This window comes from Lontra canadensis, unplaced genomic scaffold (assembly GCF_010015895.1).
Source record: "Lontra canadensis isolate GAN:19392208 unplaced genomic scaffold, GSC_riverotter_1.0 scaffold148, whole genome shotgun sequence".
NCBI classification, from domain to species: Eukaryota; Metazoa; Chordata; class Mammalia; order Carnivora; family Mustelidae; genus Lontra; species Lontra canadensis.
This window is the reverse complement of record NW_022631142.1, coordinates 1,940,001-1,960,642: the sequence shown is the minus strand read 5'-3', so window position 1 is coordinate 1,960,642 and position 20,642 is coordinate 1,940,001. Positions and strand designations below refer to the sequence as shown.

Below are 20,642 nucleotides of genomic sequence, written 5' to 3'. Positions count from 1 at the left end.
CATTTTCAACATGTAAACAGTGAAAAAAATCATAAAATACCTTACATTCTATTTTTCATATTAAGTATTTAAAACCCAATATGTATTTCATACAGCACATCTCAACTTGGACTAGCCACCTTTGAAGGACTCAATGATCACATATAGTTAATAGCTACTATATTAGCACAGGTTCAAAGACTCCAGTTAAAAGGCAGAAATTAACAAAGGATAGAAAACAATACACTACTGCTTACAAAAAACACACCTTATGCAGGTAGATAAATAACATATACAGGTTAAGAGCAAATGAATAGAAAAGAATATATCATGCAAACAGTAAGCATAAGAAGACTGGAGTGGCTATTTTTATTTATTTATTTGAGAGAGAGTGTTTTAATGATATTAATGAAAAATAACAACCATTTTGGAAATAAAAAGAAAAAAATCCTCCAGATCTCAACAACCAGTTTTTCCATTTTCCTTTCTACAAGTCTTTATTCAAACACAATATGAAATATTTGGAAGTACCTATGTAATTTTTATCCTCCCCTTTTTCTTACTTAACAATTCATTCTAAGTACTCCTGACTTACATATTACAATTTATTTGTATAATCTGTGATCTCAGTGTCAGTATTGTCCAAGACTACATGTTCTAGAAAGTCTAGTATCAAGATAGCTTACATTTCACTTTGCACAGTACAGCAGAGCCAACATGGAGGTAAAGATGATTAGTGAATTCCTCTTTTTAGTGGCAAAAATGAAATTTCTTCAGCGAAATTTACTAAGTTAATCTGCATCTCACCAAAGATATTACCTTCTGGACAGAGTCCCAGTGCTTCGTAAGTAAGGAGTTCGTTGACAGAAAAGCAATCATGAAGTTCTATAACATCAATATCACTTGGTTTCAGGCCAGATTTCTCATAGCACTTTCTGGCAGCTTCTTTACTCATATCAAAGCCAACCTAAAACCGAAACCACATATAAATAAATTACGGGCATCAAAACTGGGACTTTTATATAAGATTTATAAAAGATTAATATGGATAACCTTTACAGCTGAAAATTGAGTGCATGTATTGAGATCTCAGTTCATTCTATATCACACAGAAAGTCCAAATAAAAGAATACTCAGGATGCAGAATGTACATATAAAATTCTGTACTACAAAGAACAGAATTTTATTTTTTTAAATTTTTTTAAAAGATTTTATTCATCCATTTGACAGACAGAGATCACAAGTAGGCAGAGAGGCAGGCAGAGAGAGAGGAAGGGAAGCAGGTTCCCTGCCGAGCAGAGAGCCCCCTGTGGGGCTCGATGCCAGGACCCTGGGATCAAGACCTGAGCCGAAAGCAGAGGCTTTAACCCACTGTGCCATTCAGGCACCCAAGAACAGAATTTTAAATAATATATATAAAAAGGACTTACAATTCCTCAGGCCATGTCTTGTGCATTTATAAAAACTCTTTCAAGCCACAATATGTTGTTGTGGTAAATAGGTCAGAAGAGATTGATCAAGAGATCATTATGACTCAGATACACTAAAAACTATGAGAAATTTCTATATGGAAATAAACCAATCTTCACTTAAAAACCCTTGCTCTTAACACCCCTTTGATCTCAGATAATAACAAGTCAACTTTTCTCCAAGGGAAAAAAAATGTGATGTAAATACTATAATCAGAAAACCTGAGACGTTCTACCTCAGCCACATCCCAGCTTTGTCATTTTAGGCAAGTTACAGAGACATTTTCAAATTCAAAGTATTATTGCAGTATCATTTGTAAACTCTAATTACCTTATGATTGTTATATATGTGTGCATATATGCACCTTTGCATTTCTTTAATATATATGTGTGTATCTTCAAATATTCAACTAACTCTAGGTCTGAATTCTCAATTTTTTAACTTCTTCCATATTCACTCAATCTTTTATCAGGATTTTTAAAGTGCTAAGCATCAAGAAAGATCCCTGAAAATATCCTTGTTTTTCCCTTAACTGTGTAAGAAAGGAGCTCTGGGCATATCCAGTCAATTCAAACAGAAAAAGCCCACCAAAATAGCATGTTTTAGTTAGTTAAAAATGCATTCATGGCTCTGTTACAAGAAGCATATGTTCTCATCATTTTTTTTTCCCTTAACAGATCCTTAAGGGTGGGTTATAGTATTAAATTTTCTGGATTGATTTTTTTTTTTCAAGTAAATAACTTCTAGAGTGAATGATAACATGAGGTCACCTTGAAATTTTTAAACAGAAATTTCTCAACTGATAAATAAAACATAATCTCAGACATACCCTATATGTTGGCTAATTGAACTTCATTTAAAAAAAAATCTCATACATACCATTTTAATAATGCTGTTCTCTTTAAATGAGCTTGGCAAATCAGTTACCATCTCTTGTGCCAAAATTTCCACAGCTTTGGATTCCAGGCCATGCTTCTGTACAAACCCTTCACTAGCCAAAATTGCCGCTGCAGCACCATCGGAAGTGGGACTAAGAGAAGGTAAAAACAATTATTTACACCCAGTCCACCTCTATCCTAGGATTACAGACTAGTTGTTCTTTCTATGTGGAAAGAAAAACTGAGGATGCTTGCTAGTCTTGCACTCTCTTCACTGTAAAATCCACAGTTAAAAATTACACATGCTTCCCACTTGAGGACTGAACCTCTATCAAGAACTTAAATGCACAGGAAGAGGGTGCCAAAGCTCAGCTCACTGTTTGGTCTCTAAGAGCCTCCCAGAAAGTTGTTTTGCAAAGAATCCTGGATTAGCCTCTGCAGATGCATAAGGCATCTTATAGTGACTTCTGAGGAGTCCACAATGTTCTTCCTATCCCAGTATAATAAAAATTCTACTCTGGGCCTAACTAGCTCCAGCTTTGCTATCTCCCAAATAACCAGTCATGGAATACTTTTGAAAACTGGGAAAGGATGGGATAAAGAGACCACAAAGTCCAAACCAGAAAGTGGTTTAGTTAAGACTTTGATGATCTCCTCAAAGAGGAGATCTCCTCTTTTCCTTATAGCAAGCTGTGAAGGAAAGTGGCAAACTCAAAAAGCCTTCTCTGAGTTCAGCTGGACTTTATAAATGGACAGACCTTCTTACTACAACAGATAAAAGCTGGCCCCATTTGTTCACCTGCATCCTAGCCAGTATCTTCCAGGTGATAACTGGGCACAGGCAGGAGCTCTGAAGTACTAATTTCATTTTGGGGGAGACAGATATTAACAAGCCATTTTCAAGATGTAACCATTACCATTATTAGAGCTATTTTTTTTCTTGTTTTTCTTGTTTTTCATTTTTCTTATTTCACATTTCCTCTTAGTTACTGTAATTGAGTAACGTTTCCTAAGGTAGAAGCATAGAGCAGAGAAAACAAAATGCTTAAGAGAAAAACTCTGGACTCCACTGGCCTCCTAAGCCACATTTACATGAATAAAATATAAGTTTTTAAAAGTAGGTAGAACTCATGAAAGAAGGAAATAAAATACAGAATTTTTCAAGAGAAAAGACAGTCTCTAGGTATGAATAGGAAGTATGAGTCCTCCCTCCAGAATGAGGACATTAGCAGGAGTGCTACAGAAGCAGATATAAATACAGATTTACCCAGACACAAAGCCTAAGGTTTACCTAAGGTGGTGGAAAGGATAAATTATTTTTTCTTATTAAATATTAAAATGTTGGGGCACGTAGGTGGCTCAGTCAGTTGAGCATCTGACTCTTGGTTTTGGCTCAGGTCATGATCTCATGGGTCTGGGATCTAGCCCCACATCATTAGGCTCTGCACTCAGCAGGGAGCCTGCTTGAAGATTCTCTCTCTTTGCTCCTCCCTACTCACTCCCACTCTTTCTCTCTCTCTCAAATAAAGAAATAAATCTTTTAAAAAAATAAATAAATGAATAAATATTAAATGAGGTTTTCTTACCAACATTGTAAGACAGTCAAATAATCAAAAACTTCTCGAGATGTCATCACTTCATCCAAACTATATTCCTGCTGGAACTGGGAATTCCTAAATACAAAATAAGTAGTTACAGAATACGCGAGGTAGCAATTACAACTTTGTTGAAAATATTCTGATCCAGAAGTCAGAGAATAATATGTAAATTTAACAACCAAAAGACAGTCTTTTATGAACAGTTTCAACCTTTAATATACATTGTTTGTCTGAACTGAAGTTTTCAATTAAGGCAAGAAATGATCATTAGTGTCTTTGTTATGCTAATAGGGTGACTCATAGTGGGGAGTGCAGGAGGAGGGGAGGCAGGGGGCTGGTCATCAGAAACATCAACCATGTGAATACAGAGTTAGGACTTTTGAGCCACTTTGACCTCTGAAGAGAAGGGAAGGGCTGGAGATCAAGTTCAGTTATGTGGCCAATGATTTAATCAAGTATGCCTGCCTAATAAAGCCCCAGTAAAAACTATGGACACTGATTGGTGAGTACCTTCATTTATCCGGAGGGTGATGTGTCCTGACTCCATGGGAAGAGGGTGCCAAAGCTCAGCTTTAGGAACTCTCACAGACTTTACCCTATGTGCCTCCTTATTTGCTGTTTCTGAGTTGTGTCCTTCATAATAATACTGTAATCATAAGTACACACTTTGCTGAATTCTGGGAATAACTCTAGTGAATTATCAAACACAAATGATCATGGAAACCCCTGAATTTATAGTCAGTTGTTCAGAACTGCAAGTGGCCTAGAGACCCTACTTGTGGCTAGCTTCTTAAGTGAGGGCAGTCTTGTGGAGGACTAAATCCTTAATTCAGGGGGTCTGCATCAACTCAAGTGATTAGCGACAGAATTGAATTGCAGTACACCTAGTAGGTGTGTCAGATCAGTTGGGGGTCAAAATAAAATACCATTTTTTCCCCCTGAAAAATTACTTAATACTAGTTCCTTAGAAGCAAAACAAGGGTGCCTGGGTGGCTCAGTTGGTTAACCAACTGCCTTCAGCTCAGGTCATGATCTCAGGGTCCTGGGATCGAGCCTCATGTCAGGCTCTCTGCTGAGCAGGGAGTCTGCCTTTCCCTCTGCCCCTCCAACCCATTCATGTTCTCTCTCTCACTCTCAAATAAATAAATAAAATATTTTTTAAAATAAAAAAATAAAAATAAAATCAGATGGTTTCAGAAACTGCTCTGACAGAAATAGAAGAAACATTAGACACCGCAAAGGAGATTCTAAAAGCAAACTTCAACTGGTATGGAAATTAATAAGCAATTCAAATGTTTAGAAATAAAGCCCATGTAACTTACAGCTGTATACTAGTATGTGTACCTCTGCTTCTAAAGTTAATGTTGACCATCACCAACTTCCAAAAAAATACCTAATTTATGCCAGATTCTGTGCTAGGCAAGTAGGACATGGGTATGTCCCATGGGTCCTTACCCTCAAAGAATTCAGTCTGAATCTGTGGCAAACAAATACAATATAATAAATACCATTACAGAAATGTTATACAGGGGAGCACCTGGGTGGCTCAGTCAGTTAAACATGTGACTCTTGGATTTGGCTGAGGTCATGATCTCAGGGTCATGAGATTGTGCCCCACGTCAGCCTCTGCTCTCAGTGTGACGTCTGCTTGAGATTCTCTCCCTCTCCCCCAGGGTCACACATATGAGCCTGTGTGCCCTCTCCAAATACATGAATAAATAAAATATTTTTTTTTAAATGTTACACAGTGTGGAATGGGAACACACAGGATGGGCAAGAGACCCAGGTACCAAAGGGAGCTTCCTCTCTGAGGTTAGCAAATAAGAGAAAGTAGGAGATAGAGAATTCCTGGCAAAAAGATCAGTGCACCAAAGCCTCTTGAATTAAAGTAGTTCACTGAAGCCAGGCCATGAAGTTTGGGAGGAAATGTGGACTCAAGGTGAAGAGAGAATGAGAGAAATAAACAAAGATCAGATCATAGGGGCGCCTGGGTGGCTCAGTGGTTTAAAGCCTCTGCCTTCAGCTCAGGTCATGATCTCAGGGTCCTGGGATCGAGCCCCGCAACGGGCTCTCTACTTGGCGGCGAGCCTGCTTCCTCCTCTTCCCTCTCTGCCTGCCTCTCTGCCTACTTGTGATCTCTGTCAAATAAATAAATAAAATCTTAAAAAAAAAAAAAGATCAGATCATAAAAGGCCAGTATATGGTATTTACATTTTATACTAAAAACAGGGGTGCCTGGGTGGCTCAGTCATTAAGCATCTGCCTTTGGCTTGGTCATGATCCCAGGGTCCTGGGATTGAGCCCCACATCAGGCTCCCTACTCAGTGGGAAGCCGGCTTCTCCCTCTCCCGCTCCCCCTGCTTGTGTCTCTCTCTGCCAAATAAATAAATAAAATCTTTAAAAAAAATATATATATATATATATGTATGTATATATATATATATATATATATATGTATGTATATATATGTGTGTGTGTGTATATATATATACTAAAAACAATGAAGAACTACCAAAGGATATTAAGCTGGGGTAAGACAATCAGACTTTCAATTATTTTTTTCAAAGATTTTATTTATCTATTTGAGAGGAAAAGTATATGACAGAGAGTGCAAGTGGAGGGGAGGGCTGAGGGAGAGGGAGAAGGAGACTCCTCGCTAAGCAGAGAATCTGATGTGGGGCTCAATCCCAGGACCCTAGGATCATGACCTAAGCCAAAGGCAGATGCTTAACTGACTGAGCCACCAGGCACCACCACACTTGTATTTAAACAAGAAGACTAGGATATGGAAAAGAGATGGTAAAGGGAATTACCAAAAGCAACTAAACCAAGAGATTATGATAACAATTAAGGCAGGAAATGATAAGGCCCTAAAGTAGGGAACTGGAAGTGAAATATGGAGAGAAGAAATGATTTCAAGAGACAGTAAGGAGGCAGAATCGCTAGGTTTCTGTTCATCCTCTAATCATCTGCAACTCATATGGGCACTGAGGAAGAAGGCAGAGTTAAGAATGACTTCTAACTGGGGAGCATGGGTGTCTCAGTCAGTTAAGCATCCAACTCTAAATCTCAGCTCAAGTCCTGATCTCTGGGTTGTGAGTTCAAGCCCCACATTGGGCTCTACTCCCAGTGCTGGGCTCCACACCTGCACTGGGCTCCACATGAGGTATGGAGCCTACATTTAAAAAAAAAAAAAAAAGAAGAAGAAGAAGAAGAAGAAGAACTTCTAGTTTTCTATAATTCAGTATATATTGATGTCATTCATGGAGAATACTGAAGGAAAAACAGGGTTGAGGGGAAATGATAAATTCTATATGGACATGTTGACTCTGAGGCACTTGTGGAGCATCTAAGTAGAGACAACTAGGAGAAAGTTATAACTTTCATACATAAAATTATATACAGGTCTGATGGCTCAAGAGGCATGAGCTATCCCTCATTCTATACTACTTATCACAGATTCTCACTGCCTTCAAGTATCCTTATAATTTGTGAGAAAACATTTGAGAATAGTTTTGTGATTCAACCTTTTTAGAAATATGTAACAGGGTATCTATAATGACCGGTCAGCAAGCACAGGATTCTCTTTCTTTCTTAACCAAGCAAAACCTAGTGCAAGAACTTGGCATCTGAAATTTCTGAGCAAAACCTAGAAGGCTATTCTTCACTGTTTTGAAGAGTTTTATATGATGAAACTGATATCCAGAAATAACATCTGCCAGTCAACATAATTGAGTACTTATACTATGCAATAGAAGATTCATGGGGCAATATTCATTCATGCTATATCATTAGTAGCTAAAGAAGTGTCTTGCACATAGCAGGCTACTGAATACCTAGCTGTTGAGTGGATGAGATTCCTTTAGAAGAATGCCATAATGAGTGAGTAAATGATGCCTATTTAGGCACAGTGATAAGTAAGAGAAAGACTAAGAAGATTTGACTCTCAAGGGAAAGTTAAGAACTACTCCTTGGGGGCACCTGGGTGGCTCAGTCTATTAAGCATCTGCCTTTGGCTAGGGTCATGATCCTGGAATCCTGGGATCGAGTCCTGCATCAGGTTCCCTGCCGGCAGAAAGTCTGCTTCTCCCTCTGACCCTTCCCCAATCATGCTTTCTCTCTCTCACTTTCTTCTCAAATAAATAAAATCTTAAACAAAACAAAACAAAACTACTCCTTGGAGCTTCAAAGCCAAGAGACTGCAATGCTGTCAATTCCTCAATATGTTGGTATAGCTCATTACTATTCAGAAAATCACAAATATTTTTAATGGTTTTCCAAGTTCTAAGGACAAAGAATTCAGCTTTAGACCATTTTTATGGACTTAAGACTACTCAACCAAACCTTACTATTCGGTAACAGCAAAGTTTTATTGAACATATACTATGTTCCAATACCATCTTCAAAGAAGAAAGACTTATAAAGAACTAGGTACGATAGTGTGATGTGTTAACAATATAAAGTATAGAGACAGGGCAACAAAACTCATGAGGAAAAAAAATATGCCCAGGAAGCTTTAAGAAAGGCATTAAGAGGGGGCCCCTGGGTGGTACAGGTAGTTGAGTATCCAACTCTTGATTTCAGCTCAGGTTATGATCTCAGAGTCATAGGATCAAGCCCTGCATTGGGCTCTGCGCTCAGCAAGAAGTATGCTAAAGTATCTCCCTCTTCCTCCACCCCTCCCTGTACTTGTTTTCCATCTCTCTCTCTCTCTCAAATAAGTAAAAAAAAAAAAAAAAAGATGTTAAGAGAAGCAATGACATTTGGGTTGGGGATTGATGGGTAAGTAGATATTCACCAAACAAAAGAAAGGCAAAAAGATATTCCAAGGAGAACTAACAGCCTAACTAAAAACACAAAAGTGAGTGCTATATACTATACTTGGGAAAAAAACAAGTAATCTGGTGAGGCTAGAGATTGGGAATAGCCAGAAAGTGGCAGGAAATAAGACTGGCAAAGTAGGGGCGCTTGGGTGGCTAAGTGGGTTGAGCCTCTGCCTTCGGCTCAGGTCGTGGTCTCAGGGTCCTGGGATGGAGCCCCACATCAAGCTCTCTGCTCGGCAGGGAGCCTGCTTCTCCCTCCCCTTCTGTCTGCCTCTCTGTCTACTTGTAATCTCTCTCTTTTTGTCAAATAAATGAATAAATTCTTTAAAAAAATTAAAAAGACTGGCAAATTAGAGTAGGCCATATTATAACAACCTTATTATCTCATATGAAGGAATTTGTATTTTATCATTTAAGCAATGAAAATTCACTAAAGCTTTTGTACTACCCTTACATCTTTCATAAAATACCCTTCCATCTAGGGCATGGGATTAGACATTATTTGTTAATTAAGTATGCCCTGAACTCAAACATCAATTTAAAATTAGGAGAATTAGGAGACCTAGCAGTAGCATGAAACATCAGAAATATGTGGTAATAATCCACTTGTGGTATAAAATATTCCTTGTCATGGTTTTATGTTTGGATATATGACAAAATTTGTTTAATAGTTCAGAAACAATTTACTGAGCACCTATCATGTTCCAAGCTCTGTGCTGAGCATTAAGAACAGGAAGAGATGGCTCTGGCCCTCACCAAGTTTACAATCTAAGTAGGAGGAAATATAAACATTATTTTACCAATACTTAGAATGATCCTGTGCAAGTTGCTTCATTTCTGTAAATCTCGTTTTCCTATCTATAAAATGAGAATAAAAATATCTACCTTATAGGGTCCTTGAGAGGATTAAATCAAAATGTACACAAAAATACCTAGCACAGGGGCGCCCAGGTGGCTCAGTGGGTTAAAGCCTGTGCCTTCAGCTTGGGTCATGATCTCAGGGTCCTGGGATTGAGCCCTGCAACAGACAGAGATCACAAGTAGGCAGACAGGCAGGCAGAGAGAGAGGAGAAGCAGGCTCAGCAGGGAGCCTGCTTCCTCCTCTCTCTCTGCCTGCCTCTCTGCCTACTTGTGATCTCTGTCTGTCAAATAAATAACTAAAAATCTTAAAAAAAAAAAAAAAACCCTAGCACAGTGACACACAGTTGGGATTTAGTAAAGCTAGCTATTACTCTTTTACTGCCTAGTGGTATTCTTCTGTAGAAGTTATGGCTAAGTGGCACTAATTCAATTGTCAGTGAACCAATTTTATTCAGCAACCATTAAACACAGGCTATAAGCCTGGAATTGCACTAAGCATGAGGGATTCAAAGATGAATGATCTGTAATACACAGGATGCATTTCTACTTCAGATCATTTAGGATATAAATAACTGTATGTTATTTATAAGTGTTAATGTGTTAATAAGTGTTAATGACACTGACATAACTAAAACACATTATTAAAGTAATACAAATAATTTAATAGAAAGTCATTAAAATGGCTACTAATATGCATTTTATGAACATTTTAAGAAAAGTTTTAAGGAATGGTTTAAAATGATCACTGGTTATATTCAACTAAAATTATTTAATAAATTTCATTACTGCAGTTGTAATGTATGACCAATTACATTTTTAACACCAGCCATTCACATTCTTTTGTAAACTTAAAGGCATTCTAAATATAAACAGACCCAAAACTGAAACTATAGTCAAAAGTTTACTTGGGTACAAGCCTTTTATATGAAAAACAATACATATTCTAGTTAATACCTTTGAGGTCTTACATTTGCTTTTTAAGTATAAAGTTATACATTACATAGCAGGATATCCCAGATTTTCACTATTTCATATTTCCCAAGTACTTACGGGTTGTTAACTGAATGTTTATGATTTTTCCATCCAATTTTTGCAAACTGTTCAACTGTTGTTCCTGTTGAGAAAACAAACATCTATTAGTGGGTCAATGCCTTCCTATCGCTTATTAACAAACATGGCAATGGTACTCAGTGCCCCACCAAATATTTCTACCTTTTCCCTGGTATAAATGATCGATTTCAACGACCTTTTCCCTGGTATAAATGAACAACTTCAACACTGATCCCCCACATAAAAATTCCTTTAATTAAACTGTAGTATTATTGAATCCACTAATGAGCATATGACATGAAAACAGTTCAAACTGGCCAATTCTACCTAGTATAACTAGAGTCCAATTTTAAAAACCAGAACATATAGCCTGAGATTAACAGTGGATATAAGGCAGGAAAGCACTGCCAGAAATCTTTCAAGGAATGTACCAAAGCTACCCAATACCCATAGATTAAATGAATTTTACAACTCACAGCCTCTAGGACCTGATCCTTCTCCTTCCTTATGATAAAGCAAAAGGCTCTTCAGAAAAATTACAGCTTAACAAGAAATATGTGTATTTTTAAATTCCTTAAGAGGGCTTAAAGATTAGTGTCAGGAAAACAAAAGCATATATTAAGAAAGTAAAATATGAAAAAAAATTTTACTACTTTTTTAAAAAGATATTTTATTTATTGATTTGAGAGAGAAAGAGAGCATGAGCGAGAGAGCAAGAGTACGAGCAGGGGAGAGGGTCTGAGGGAGAAGGAAAAGCAGACCTACCCAGGGTTCATCCCAAGACCTCAGGATCATGACCTGAGCTAAAGGCAGATGCTTACCCTGAGCCAACCAAGTGCTCCCCCCAACGCATTTTTTTTTTTTTTTTTTTTGCTACTTTTAAAAAGATAAAGCAGCATACGATAGATTTTGAATCCCACTTCAGGGCCCGAAAGGCCAAGGAAGAAGAAAGTCCACTGTAGGAGCTGATAAAGTTATGTTAATATATGGCACAGGAAAATGAAAAGTCCCCATTTCTGCTTCATCTCTATCTTCTCTGGCAGGAGGATGATCTTCAGAGCAGAAATAACATACATACAACTCAGCAAATCTTAAAGAAAGTAGGGTCCATACTAGTGATCTCATACCCATAAGAGTGATGATCAGGAGGAAGCCAATATGGATTCAGTTAAGAATAAGCCATAGCAGATTTATGTCTTGTTTTGATTGGTTTGACTAGTAGATCAGATGAAACACAGTATCTGTATATCAGTAAGACAATTAAAATTTTTAGGACATCTTTTGGGACAAGGTAAGGAAATACTACAGTGTGGGTTTTAGTTTTTCTTTTGTTTGGGGGGAGCAAACTTTGATGTCACTAAAAAAATGAGGGGGAACACCGGGGTGGCTCAGTCGGTTAAGCTTCTGGCTTCAGCTCAGGTCATGCTCAGGTCATGATCCCAGGGTCATGACCCTGCTCAGCAGGGAGCCTGGTTTCCCTTTGCTTGCTGCCTGCCCCCCCCCCCCCCCGCCGGCTTGTGCTCGCTCTCTCTCTCTGACAAATAAATAAATAAATAAAATCTTTAAAAAATAATAAAAATTAAATAAAAATTTTAAAATGAGGGTTCTTTTGTCTAATAAGTTTAGATAATACTGGGTTAAACGAAGTTAAACATATTTCTTTATAGCAAGACATTCAGAGCCTTTACTATTATTACATGTATATTATGACTGTCTAAAAAGGGATTGAAGGAAGACACCTGGGTGGCTCAGTTGGTTAAGCATATGTCCTCGGCTCAGGTCATGATCCCAGAGGCCTGGGATCAAGTCCTGCATCAGCCTCCTTGCTCAGCGGAGAGCCTGCTTCTCCCTTTCCCTCTGCCTGCTGCTCCCCATGCTTGTGTGTTCTCTCTCTCTCTGACAAACAAACAAAATCTTTTAAAAAAATAAATAAATATAAAAATAGAAAGTGGTTAAAAGATGATGCATCTCCCAACTTATCTGACCCATGTCACAGAGAATGTTATAAGGTCAACATTCCACAGAACACACTTGTGAAACCACCAGCATTGACTAATGTGCAGTAACCTGGAGAAAAGTCTTTAGTGCTAACCTCTAACCTCAGCCATGCTCTGGCTAGTATATCTACCAAAAATTGGATCAGAAAATTAAAGGTATGCTCATCAAACCTGAACCTGGAAAGGACTGCTAGAATGTTGAATTCAAATAGATTTCAACAAGGTTTATTAATGGGTTGGATAGGAATGTAATTAATTAAAGGATCCAATTCTATTTCTAGAACTCCAAAACAACCTGGGAAAAGGAAGAGCAACTATGAGAAAGGCTCTTGAGGTTCTATTTGACTACAAGCTCAATATGATTTAACAGTGTGTTGCAACTACCGGAAAAGCTTACATGTGAACACAGTATCCTCAATGAGACTGGTGATGACGGCTCATGAAACAAGTCAAATGAGAAACAGTTAAAGAGAAGAAGAGAAGTAAGCACAACATCTGGCTGGCTCAATTATTTGAAGAGCTATAAGGTGAAAGAGGCTCACCTTTTACGAGCCTCAGAAGACAGAAACAGGAGCATGGATGGAAACTACAGGGAGAGAGATCTGATTTCAACAATTGCAATCACCCAAAAAATGGAATGAGTGGCCTCTGTTGGTGGCAAGTTCCTTGTCACAAGAAGTACAAATGCTCTATTGTCACATATTAGAAGATTTACAAGTAATTCATGCATGGATTGGTAGGAAGAGGGCCAACTGAACTGTACAAAAGCATTTGGCATAGTGTCTGATATAAGAGATATTCAATAAGTGTTGATGTTTTTTCTTTTTTTCCTTACCCTGGGATCCAATTAATCTATAGAAGATGGCAACCCTTTAAAAAGTATTCTGCCAGTGACTTACCATATCTTTATTAAACCTATGTACTAATAATGGGCTTGTTGACCACTGATCCTGAACTGCTAATTCAGACGCTTGGTTATTCAAAGGATACTCCTAGTATAAAAATATTTCAACCTTCTTCAATCAAACTTTGAAACCACAAAATACTGCTGATTTTACAGCAGAATGTGAGCTACTACAAACATTTGTATCCATTCATGTTTAGTATACATTCACAAAGAACAATTTCAAATGACAATTTCAGAGCCCATAATATTTTACAGTTTATTAAAAATCTACTGGATGAAGAATAACATTTCAACTAAAGTACTGTACATTTATAACTCAAAGTTTGGGCTAGAAAATTATCCAAGTATTCTGAACAATATAAAACTTGAGGAAAGATATAAGCTTATAAACACACCAGGCACAGGATTTCCAGGTAGCTGAGGACAATGAAGGCTGCCTAAATCTCTTCTCTCTCCATATCCTCCAAAAACAACATAGAATGACAAGAACTGCACAAAACCATACCCTCCACAAAACTAGACAAGAGAAAGCCCCAAAACTTTGAAGTATCTACAAGTGAAGGGGAAAAAAGGGAAAAGCATGACCAAATTCCAGTTAGCGATTGCTCATGCTCCCACAACAAGCCTTAGGGGGCCCTGAAGAAAACCTATGCAGAGGAGAGAAGAGAAACACTACAGTAGTTCTAAAGCTACCACCTGGGGCGCCTGCATGGTTTTGTCCCTTAAATGGGTTAAATGTCTGCATTCAGCTCAGGTCATGATCCCAGGGTCCTCAGCAGGAAGCCTGCTTCTCTTCTGCCCCTCCCCCCTACTCATGCTCACTCTTTCTCTGGCTCTCAAAAATAAATAAAATTTTTAAAAATAAAATAAAATAAATAAATAAAACCACCACTGGGAAGAGAAAGACTCCCCCACAAATGTGAAAAGAGTGAACAATATTACTACAGATCAAAGCATGACTGCAGGGAAGGGTCTGAAAAGTACAGAGATTCAAGGTGGTAATCTTTGAAAAGCATAGCTCTGGAAGAAAAAAAGGGAGGGGTGCAAAAAGAAAGGGAAAGGTATCCTTTGGTGGCTAGATAGTGAAAGAGGAAAGAGGCAAAGGGGGAAACCTTTAGGTTTCCAAATGTTTTTGCAAGACAAAAAAGAAAGAGAGAGAAATCAGAGGACACACAACCCATTTTTTCAAAAAAATCCACTACAGATATAAGACATTACTACCCTGACATAAGAGGGAGCCACAGAACCAGGAATCCCCCCATATCACAATGCAATAAAACTAAAAAGCATTTTTTAAAAGATTTTATTTATTTATTTGACAGAGGGAAAAAGACAGCAAGAGAGGGAATACAAGCAGGGGGAGGGGAAAGAGGGAGAGCAGGCTCCCCACTGATAGGGGAGCTGGATGCGAGGCTTGATCCCAACACCCTAGGATCATGACCTGAGCCGAAGGCAGACACTTAACAACTGAGCCACCCAGGCACCTCAAAACTAAAAATTATTAATAAATTTAAAAAATTAAGAGGTGCTTGGGTGGCTCAGTCAGTTAAGTGTCTGACTTGATTTTGGCTGATCATGATCTCAGTGTTGTGATACTGAGCCTCACATTGGGATCCAAGCTGGCCATGGAGTCTGCTTAAGATTCTCTCTCCCCATCTTCCTCTGCCCCTCCCCACTGCCACAGCTGGCCCATATGCACACACATGCTCTCTCTAAATAAATAAATAAAGTAAAATAAAATAAGATAAAAGTACATCTAGAAATTTAAAAAATATTTCCATGAATCAACTCCTAGGTAAAAAATAAATTATTAAAGAAATGCAAATGGAAATTATAAAATTCACTGTAAACACTTCATATCACAATCAATGTGATATGTTTAAAGCAGCAATCAGGAAAACACATAGCACTCAACACAAGAAAGAAAGAATGATAAAATGTAATATTATTTGGCAATGAAGAGAAATAATGTCCTTGTACATGCTATGCATGAATGAACTGGGAAGACATTATACTAAGTGAAAGAATCCAGTCACAAAGGCCACATATTATGATTCCATTTAAATAAAATGTCCAGAATATGCAAATCCATAAAAACAGAAAGCAGACTAGTGGCTGCCAAGTGCCTGAGAGGAGTGGATAATGGGGAGGACCACTAATGGGTATGGGGCTTCCTTTTGGGGTGATGAAAATGTTCTGAGATTAGGTAGTGGTAATGGTTGCACGACTCTGAATATAGTAAAAATCACTGAGTTCTACACTTTAAAAGAGTGACTTTAATGGGATATGAATTATCTCTCAATAAAGTTGTCATTAAAAAGAAAGAAAATATGGGGCGCCTGGGTGGCTCAGTGGGTTAAGGCCTCTGCCTTCGGCTCGGGTCGTGATCCCAGGGTCCTGGGATTGAGCCCTGCATCGGGCTCTCTGCTCAGTGGAGAGTCTGCTTCCTCCTATCTCTCTCTGCCTGCTTCTCTGCCTGCTTGTGATCTCTGTCTGTCAAATAAACAAATAAAAAAAATCTTTAAAAAAAAAAAAAAAGAAAGAAAATGTATTAGATTTCCAACTCAAAAACTAGAAAAACAACAACTGAAGTAAACTAAAAGAAAGTACAAGGAAGATAAAAGCAGAAATTAATAGTAAAGAATAAAAAGAGTAGACATAATCAAGATCTTGTTATTTTAAAAATTTATAAATAGGCAAACTACTATTAATTTAATTTTTGTTTTTTAAATTTTTTTTTTAAGATTTTATTTATTTATTTGACAGACAGAGATCCAAGTAGGCAGAGAGGCAGGCAGAGAGAGAGGAGGAAGCAGGCTCCCCACTGAGCAGAGAACCCAATGTGGGGCTCAATCCCAGGACCCTGAGATCATGACCTGAGCTGAAGGCAGAGGCATCAACCCACTGAGCCACCCAGGCACCCCTACTAATTTAATTTTTAAAAGAAGAAAGCATGAATACACAAAAAATAAAAAGTAACAAGAGAAGGGCACCTGGGTGGCTCAGTTGATTGAGCCTCGGTTGGTTTGGATTCAGCTGGTTGACTTTGGTTGATTTGGTTTCAGCTCAGGTCCTGATCTCAGAGTCTTGGGATGGAGCTCTGAGACATGCTCACCATTCAGTGGGGAGTCTGCTTGAGATTCTCTCCTTCCTCCTCTCCCGCTACCCTTCCCCTGCTCATGCTTGCACACTCTCTCTCTCTCTCTCTCTCAAATAAATAAATCTTAAAAAAAAATAACAAGAGGAAAATGCTATTGAAATAGAAACAAGTTTTAAAATTGTAAAAGACTACTTTTCTGACTTCTATATAAAGATTTGGAAATCTAAATGAAATGGATAATTTCCTAGAGATATACAGACTGCCCCAAATGACCTCACTAAAGATAAGATGTTTAAACATAAAGAAATATATAGGGGCACCTGAGTGGCACAGTCATTAAGTAGCTGCCTTCGACTCAGGTCATGATTCCAGGGTCCTGGGATCGAGGCCTGCATCAGGCTCCCTGCTCTGTGGGGAGCCTGCTTCTCCCTCTCCCACTCTGACTGCTTGTGTTCCCTCTCTCGCTCTGTCTTTCTCTGTCAAATAAAATCTTTAAAAATAAATAAAAATAAAAACTAAAAGCAATACTAAAAGCAACTAAAAATTGGGTCTGCTTTAAACAGAAACATAAATAGATAGATATAAATTACCAAGCAACTACCAAAAAGAAAAAAAGAGAGAGAAAAACAGGTCAAGATGGTTTCACAGGGAATTCTACCAAACCTACAAAGTATTGTAGTCCCAATACTCCACAAACTGTATCAGAGCATTAAAAGTAAAGAAAGTATTCCTATTTCTTTTTATAAGGGAAGTATAAAATTAATACAACTTGGTATTAAAACAAGGGAAAAAGACAGGGAAAAAGATAAAGACAAAGGAAAAAAGAAAATTATACATCAATATCACTTACTAATATTGATTTAAAGTACTACATAAAATAAAATAGTGACAGAATCTAACCCCCCCCACACACAAAAATCAATACATCATGACCAAGTGTCATTCATTTCAGATATGCAAAGTTGGTTCAATATGAGCAATCCATTAATAAAATATTCTAATAATAGATCTAAATGAGGGACATAATGCAATTAATTCAACAGGTGCTGGAAAAAGCCTTTAACAAAATATAATTTCCCATTCCTAAAAGATAAGAAAACAACTCAAAAAAACAACTGATGAATACTTTCTGAACACAACAAAATTATATTTGTATATATATACGCACACATATATTTATGAGCCTGAAGCCAGCAGCCAGAATCTTATTTAATGGGATAATAACATCTCCCATAATGGATTGTTATAAGGATTGATTAAGACAATAAGACAACATAGGTATGGAAATTCATCCAATCATTCAACAAATATTTATTGAGTATTTACATATGCTAGGGACTATAGAAGAGAAAGGAAAAAACAAACAAACCAACTTTCTTCTGTCTAGATTACATGCCAAGTACTGTACTAAGCTGGGTATATTGAAAGTAAACAAAACAGACAGGGATCCTGCTTTCATGGAGTTTACAGAATAATGAGGAAGACAAAAATTAAACAAATAAAAACACACAACATATATATGAATGTAAATATTGCCAGATGTTATGAAGGAAAGCAATAGGGGTTATCTATGAGCGAGAATAACAGGAAGACCTACTTCAATTTGAATGGTCTAAGATAGTCTTTTTTTGAAGATTAATTAATTACAGAACACCTGTTTTGTGTCAAGCACTGATCTCAGTAACAGTCACTGACTAGGGAATAAAACAAAACTCAGTGGCCTTATAGAACTTAGATTCTGGCTAGAAGAGATGGTCAATAAAGAAAAAATACACATGCCAAATTTTTATAAGTGTTCTATAAAATAGTAAAGCAGGAGACAGAGGATAGGGAGTTCTGGGAAAGAGGGTGATAAAAGAAGCAGATGACAATTTTGAAGCAAAGACCTGATGGCGATGGCATAAGCACTGATGGGATTTTAGGGTAGAGAATTCCAGAAGTGGAAACAGCAAGGCCCTGCCTAAAGTAGGAATGTGCTTACTGTTCTCAAAAACAGAAAGGATAATGTGGCTAGAGTACAATGGTGAAAGAACAAAATGGTAAGAGATGAGGTAAGAAAGCTACGGAGGGTAGGAGACCAGACTGTGTAGAAGTTTGTAGCTATAATAAGACTTCTAAGTTTCAATCTGAGTGTGATGAGAACACATGGAGAGTTTTGAGCAAAGGAGTGAAATGATCGGGCTTATATTTTAAACACACTGTTCTGAAGGAGGATTTAGACTATAATATAGCTATTAAGTACTGCGTTGTCCTTCCCACTGCTCAAAATAAAGTTGTTTCTTAACTACACCTGTCTGTTACACTCCTATAGCAGCCAGGGATGGTTGGTCACATACATGTCAATAAAATTAAATATTGATTTGACTGGTGATTTTAGAATTAAAAAACAAAACAAACAAAACACTGCTCTGGCTATAAAGTACAGATTTGCCTGCAGAGATACACAAGCAAAAGCAGAAAAACCAATTAGGACTTCTACAATCCAGATAAGAAATGATGGTGGCATGCACTGTAGTATAAGTGCATGAAAGGGTGAGAAACAGATACTAAAAAATGAGTGAAAAGGTTTGCCAATACAGTGAATGTCAAGTTCAAGTAGAATCAAAAACAGCTTCAAGGTTTTTGGCCAAAGGTCCTAGAAAGATGGAATTACCATTTACTGAATGGGGAAAACTTCAGGAAGAACAGAGGGAAAAGGGGAAGTTCAGGGAAAGAATTAGTACTTCAGCTTTAGACATACTAAATTTGAGATGCCAATTAGACATCCAAGTAGAGATACTTTTGTAAAGTGTTGGAGATATGAGACAAGTTTTTGTTTTTATTTAAGACCTAAAGGATGGGGGTGCCTGGGTGGCTCAGTCAGTTAAGCATCTGACTCTTGATCTCAGCTCAGTTCTTGATCTTGGGGTTGTGAATTCAAGCCCCATCTTGGGCTCCATGCTGGGCATGGAACCTACTTTAAAAAAAAAAAGGAGGGGGGCACCTGGGTAGCTCAGTGCGTTAAGCCTCTGCCTTTGACTTAGGTCATGATCTCAGGGTCCTGGATCAAGGCCTGTATCGGGCTCTCTGCTCAGTGAGGAGCCTGCTTCCCCCTTCTCTCTCTGCCTGCCTCTCTGCCTATTTATGATGGGTCTCTGTCAAATAAATAAACAAAATCTTTGGGTGGGGGGAAAGGATGAGGACAGATGACCGTGAAAGAATGGAGTAAAGAGCAGTGCAGCCAAAGGGAAGGGAATATGAGACTCTAAGGCAGAAAACAGTTTGGCTTACTGAAGAGACAGAAAAAAGGCCAGTATGCTTAAACCCAGGAGACTATATAACCAGGATGAAAACAATAAGAAATTATTTTTTTAAAATACAGAGTCTCCTTATTCTACAATAACAAATGATACATATTTTGGTACCTAACTGGTACAGACTATGTCCCTGACAAAACTCATATGTTGAAGCCCTAACCCTCAATGTAATGGTATTTGGAAATGGGACTCCTTGGAGGTAGAGTAGATGAGGTCATGAGGGCGAGGCCTTCATGATGGGTTAGTGCCCTTCTCTTTTTAAAAAGGGGAAGAGAAAGATGTTTCCTTCTTTCACTCTGTCTCTCTCATTCTCTCTCTCTGCACCCACACAAAAAGAGGTCATCTAAGTATACATGAGAGGGCAGCAAACTAAAAAAGCTATCTTGCACCTTGATCTTGGACTTCTCAGCCTCTAGAATTGTGAAAAATGAATTTTTGTTATTCGAGCTACCCAGTCTGTGGTATTTTGCTAGAGCAGCCTGAGCAGACTAATATACTGGAATTGGGGTTACACTAAACAAAAATGTAAAATATGTGAATGGCTTTGGAAACAGAAGATGGTTATAAGGAAACTGCTAGTGAAAGCCTAAAGTGCCTTAAACAAACTATTAATAGAAGCCTCCAGATGCTTTGAGGATGCTATTGGTGAAGGTTTGCAAAATGATAAAACCTTACTGAGGACT

The 20,642-nt window shown here is 37.8% G+C and overlaps 1 protein-coding gene and 1 non-coding gene across 3 annotated transcripts in view; one reads left to right on the top strand and one right to left on the bottom strand.

Annotated features, from left to right (window-relative positions):
* SCP2 (sterol carrier protein 2) overlaps positions 1-20,642 on the bottom strand; it is a 111,733-nt gene that overhangs the window by 49,874 nt on the left and 41,217 nt on the right. For both annotated transcript variants that reach the window (XM_032844169.1, XM_032844170.1), the window contains exons 7-10: positions 10,660-10,723; positions 3,914-4,000; positions 2,329-2,479; positions 799-946 (exon numbers count right to left, since the gene is read on the bottom strand). In XM_032844169.1, coding sequence (XP_032700060.1) covers positions 799-946; positions 2,329-2,479; positions 3,914-4,000; positions 10,660-10,723 — 450 coding nt within the window. The remainder of the gene's footprint in view (positions 1-798; positions 947-2,328; positions 2,480-3,913; positions 4,001-10,659; positions 10,724-20,642) is intronic.
* On the top strand, positions 18,870-19,001 carry LOC116859156. Its single transcript, XR_004381092.1, has one exon. It is a non-coding gene; the product is annotated as a small nucleolar RNA SNORA63 (small nucleolar RNA).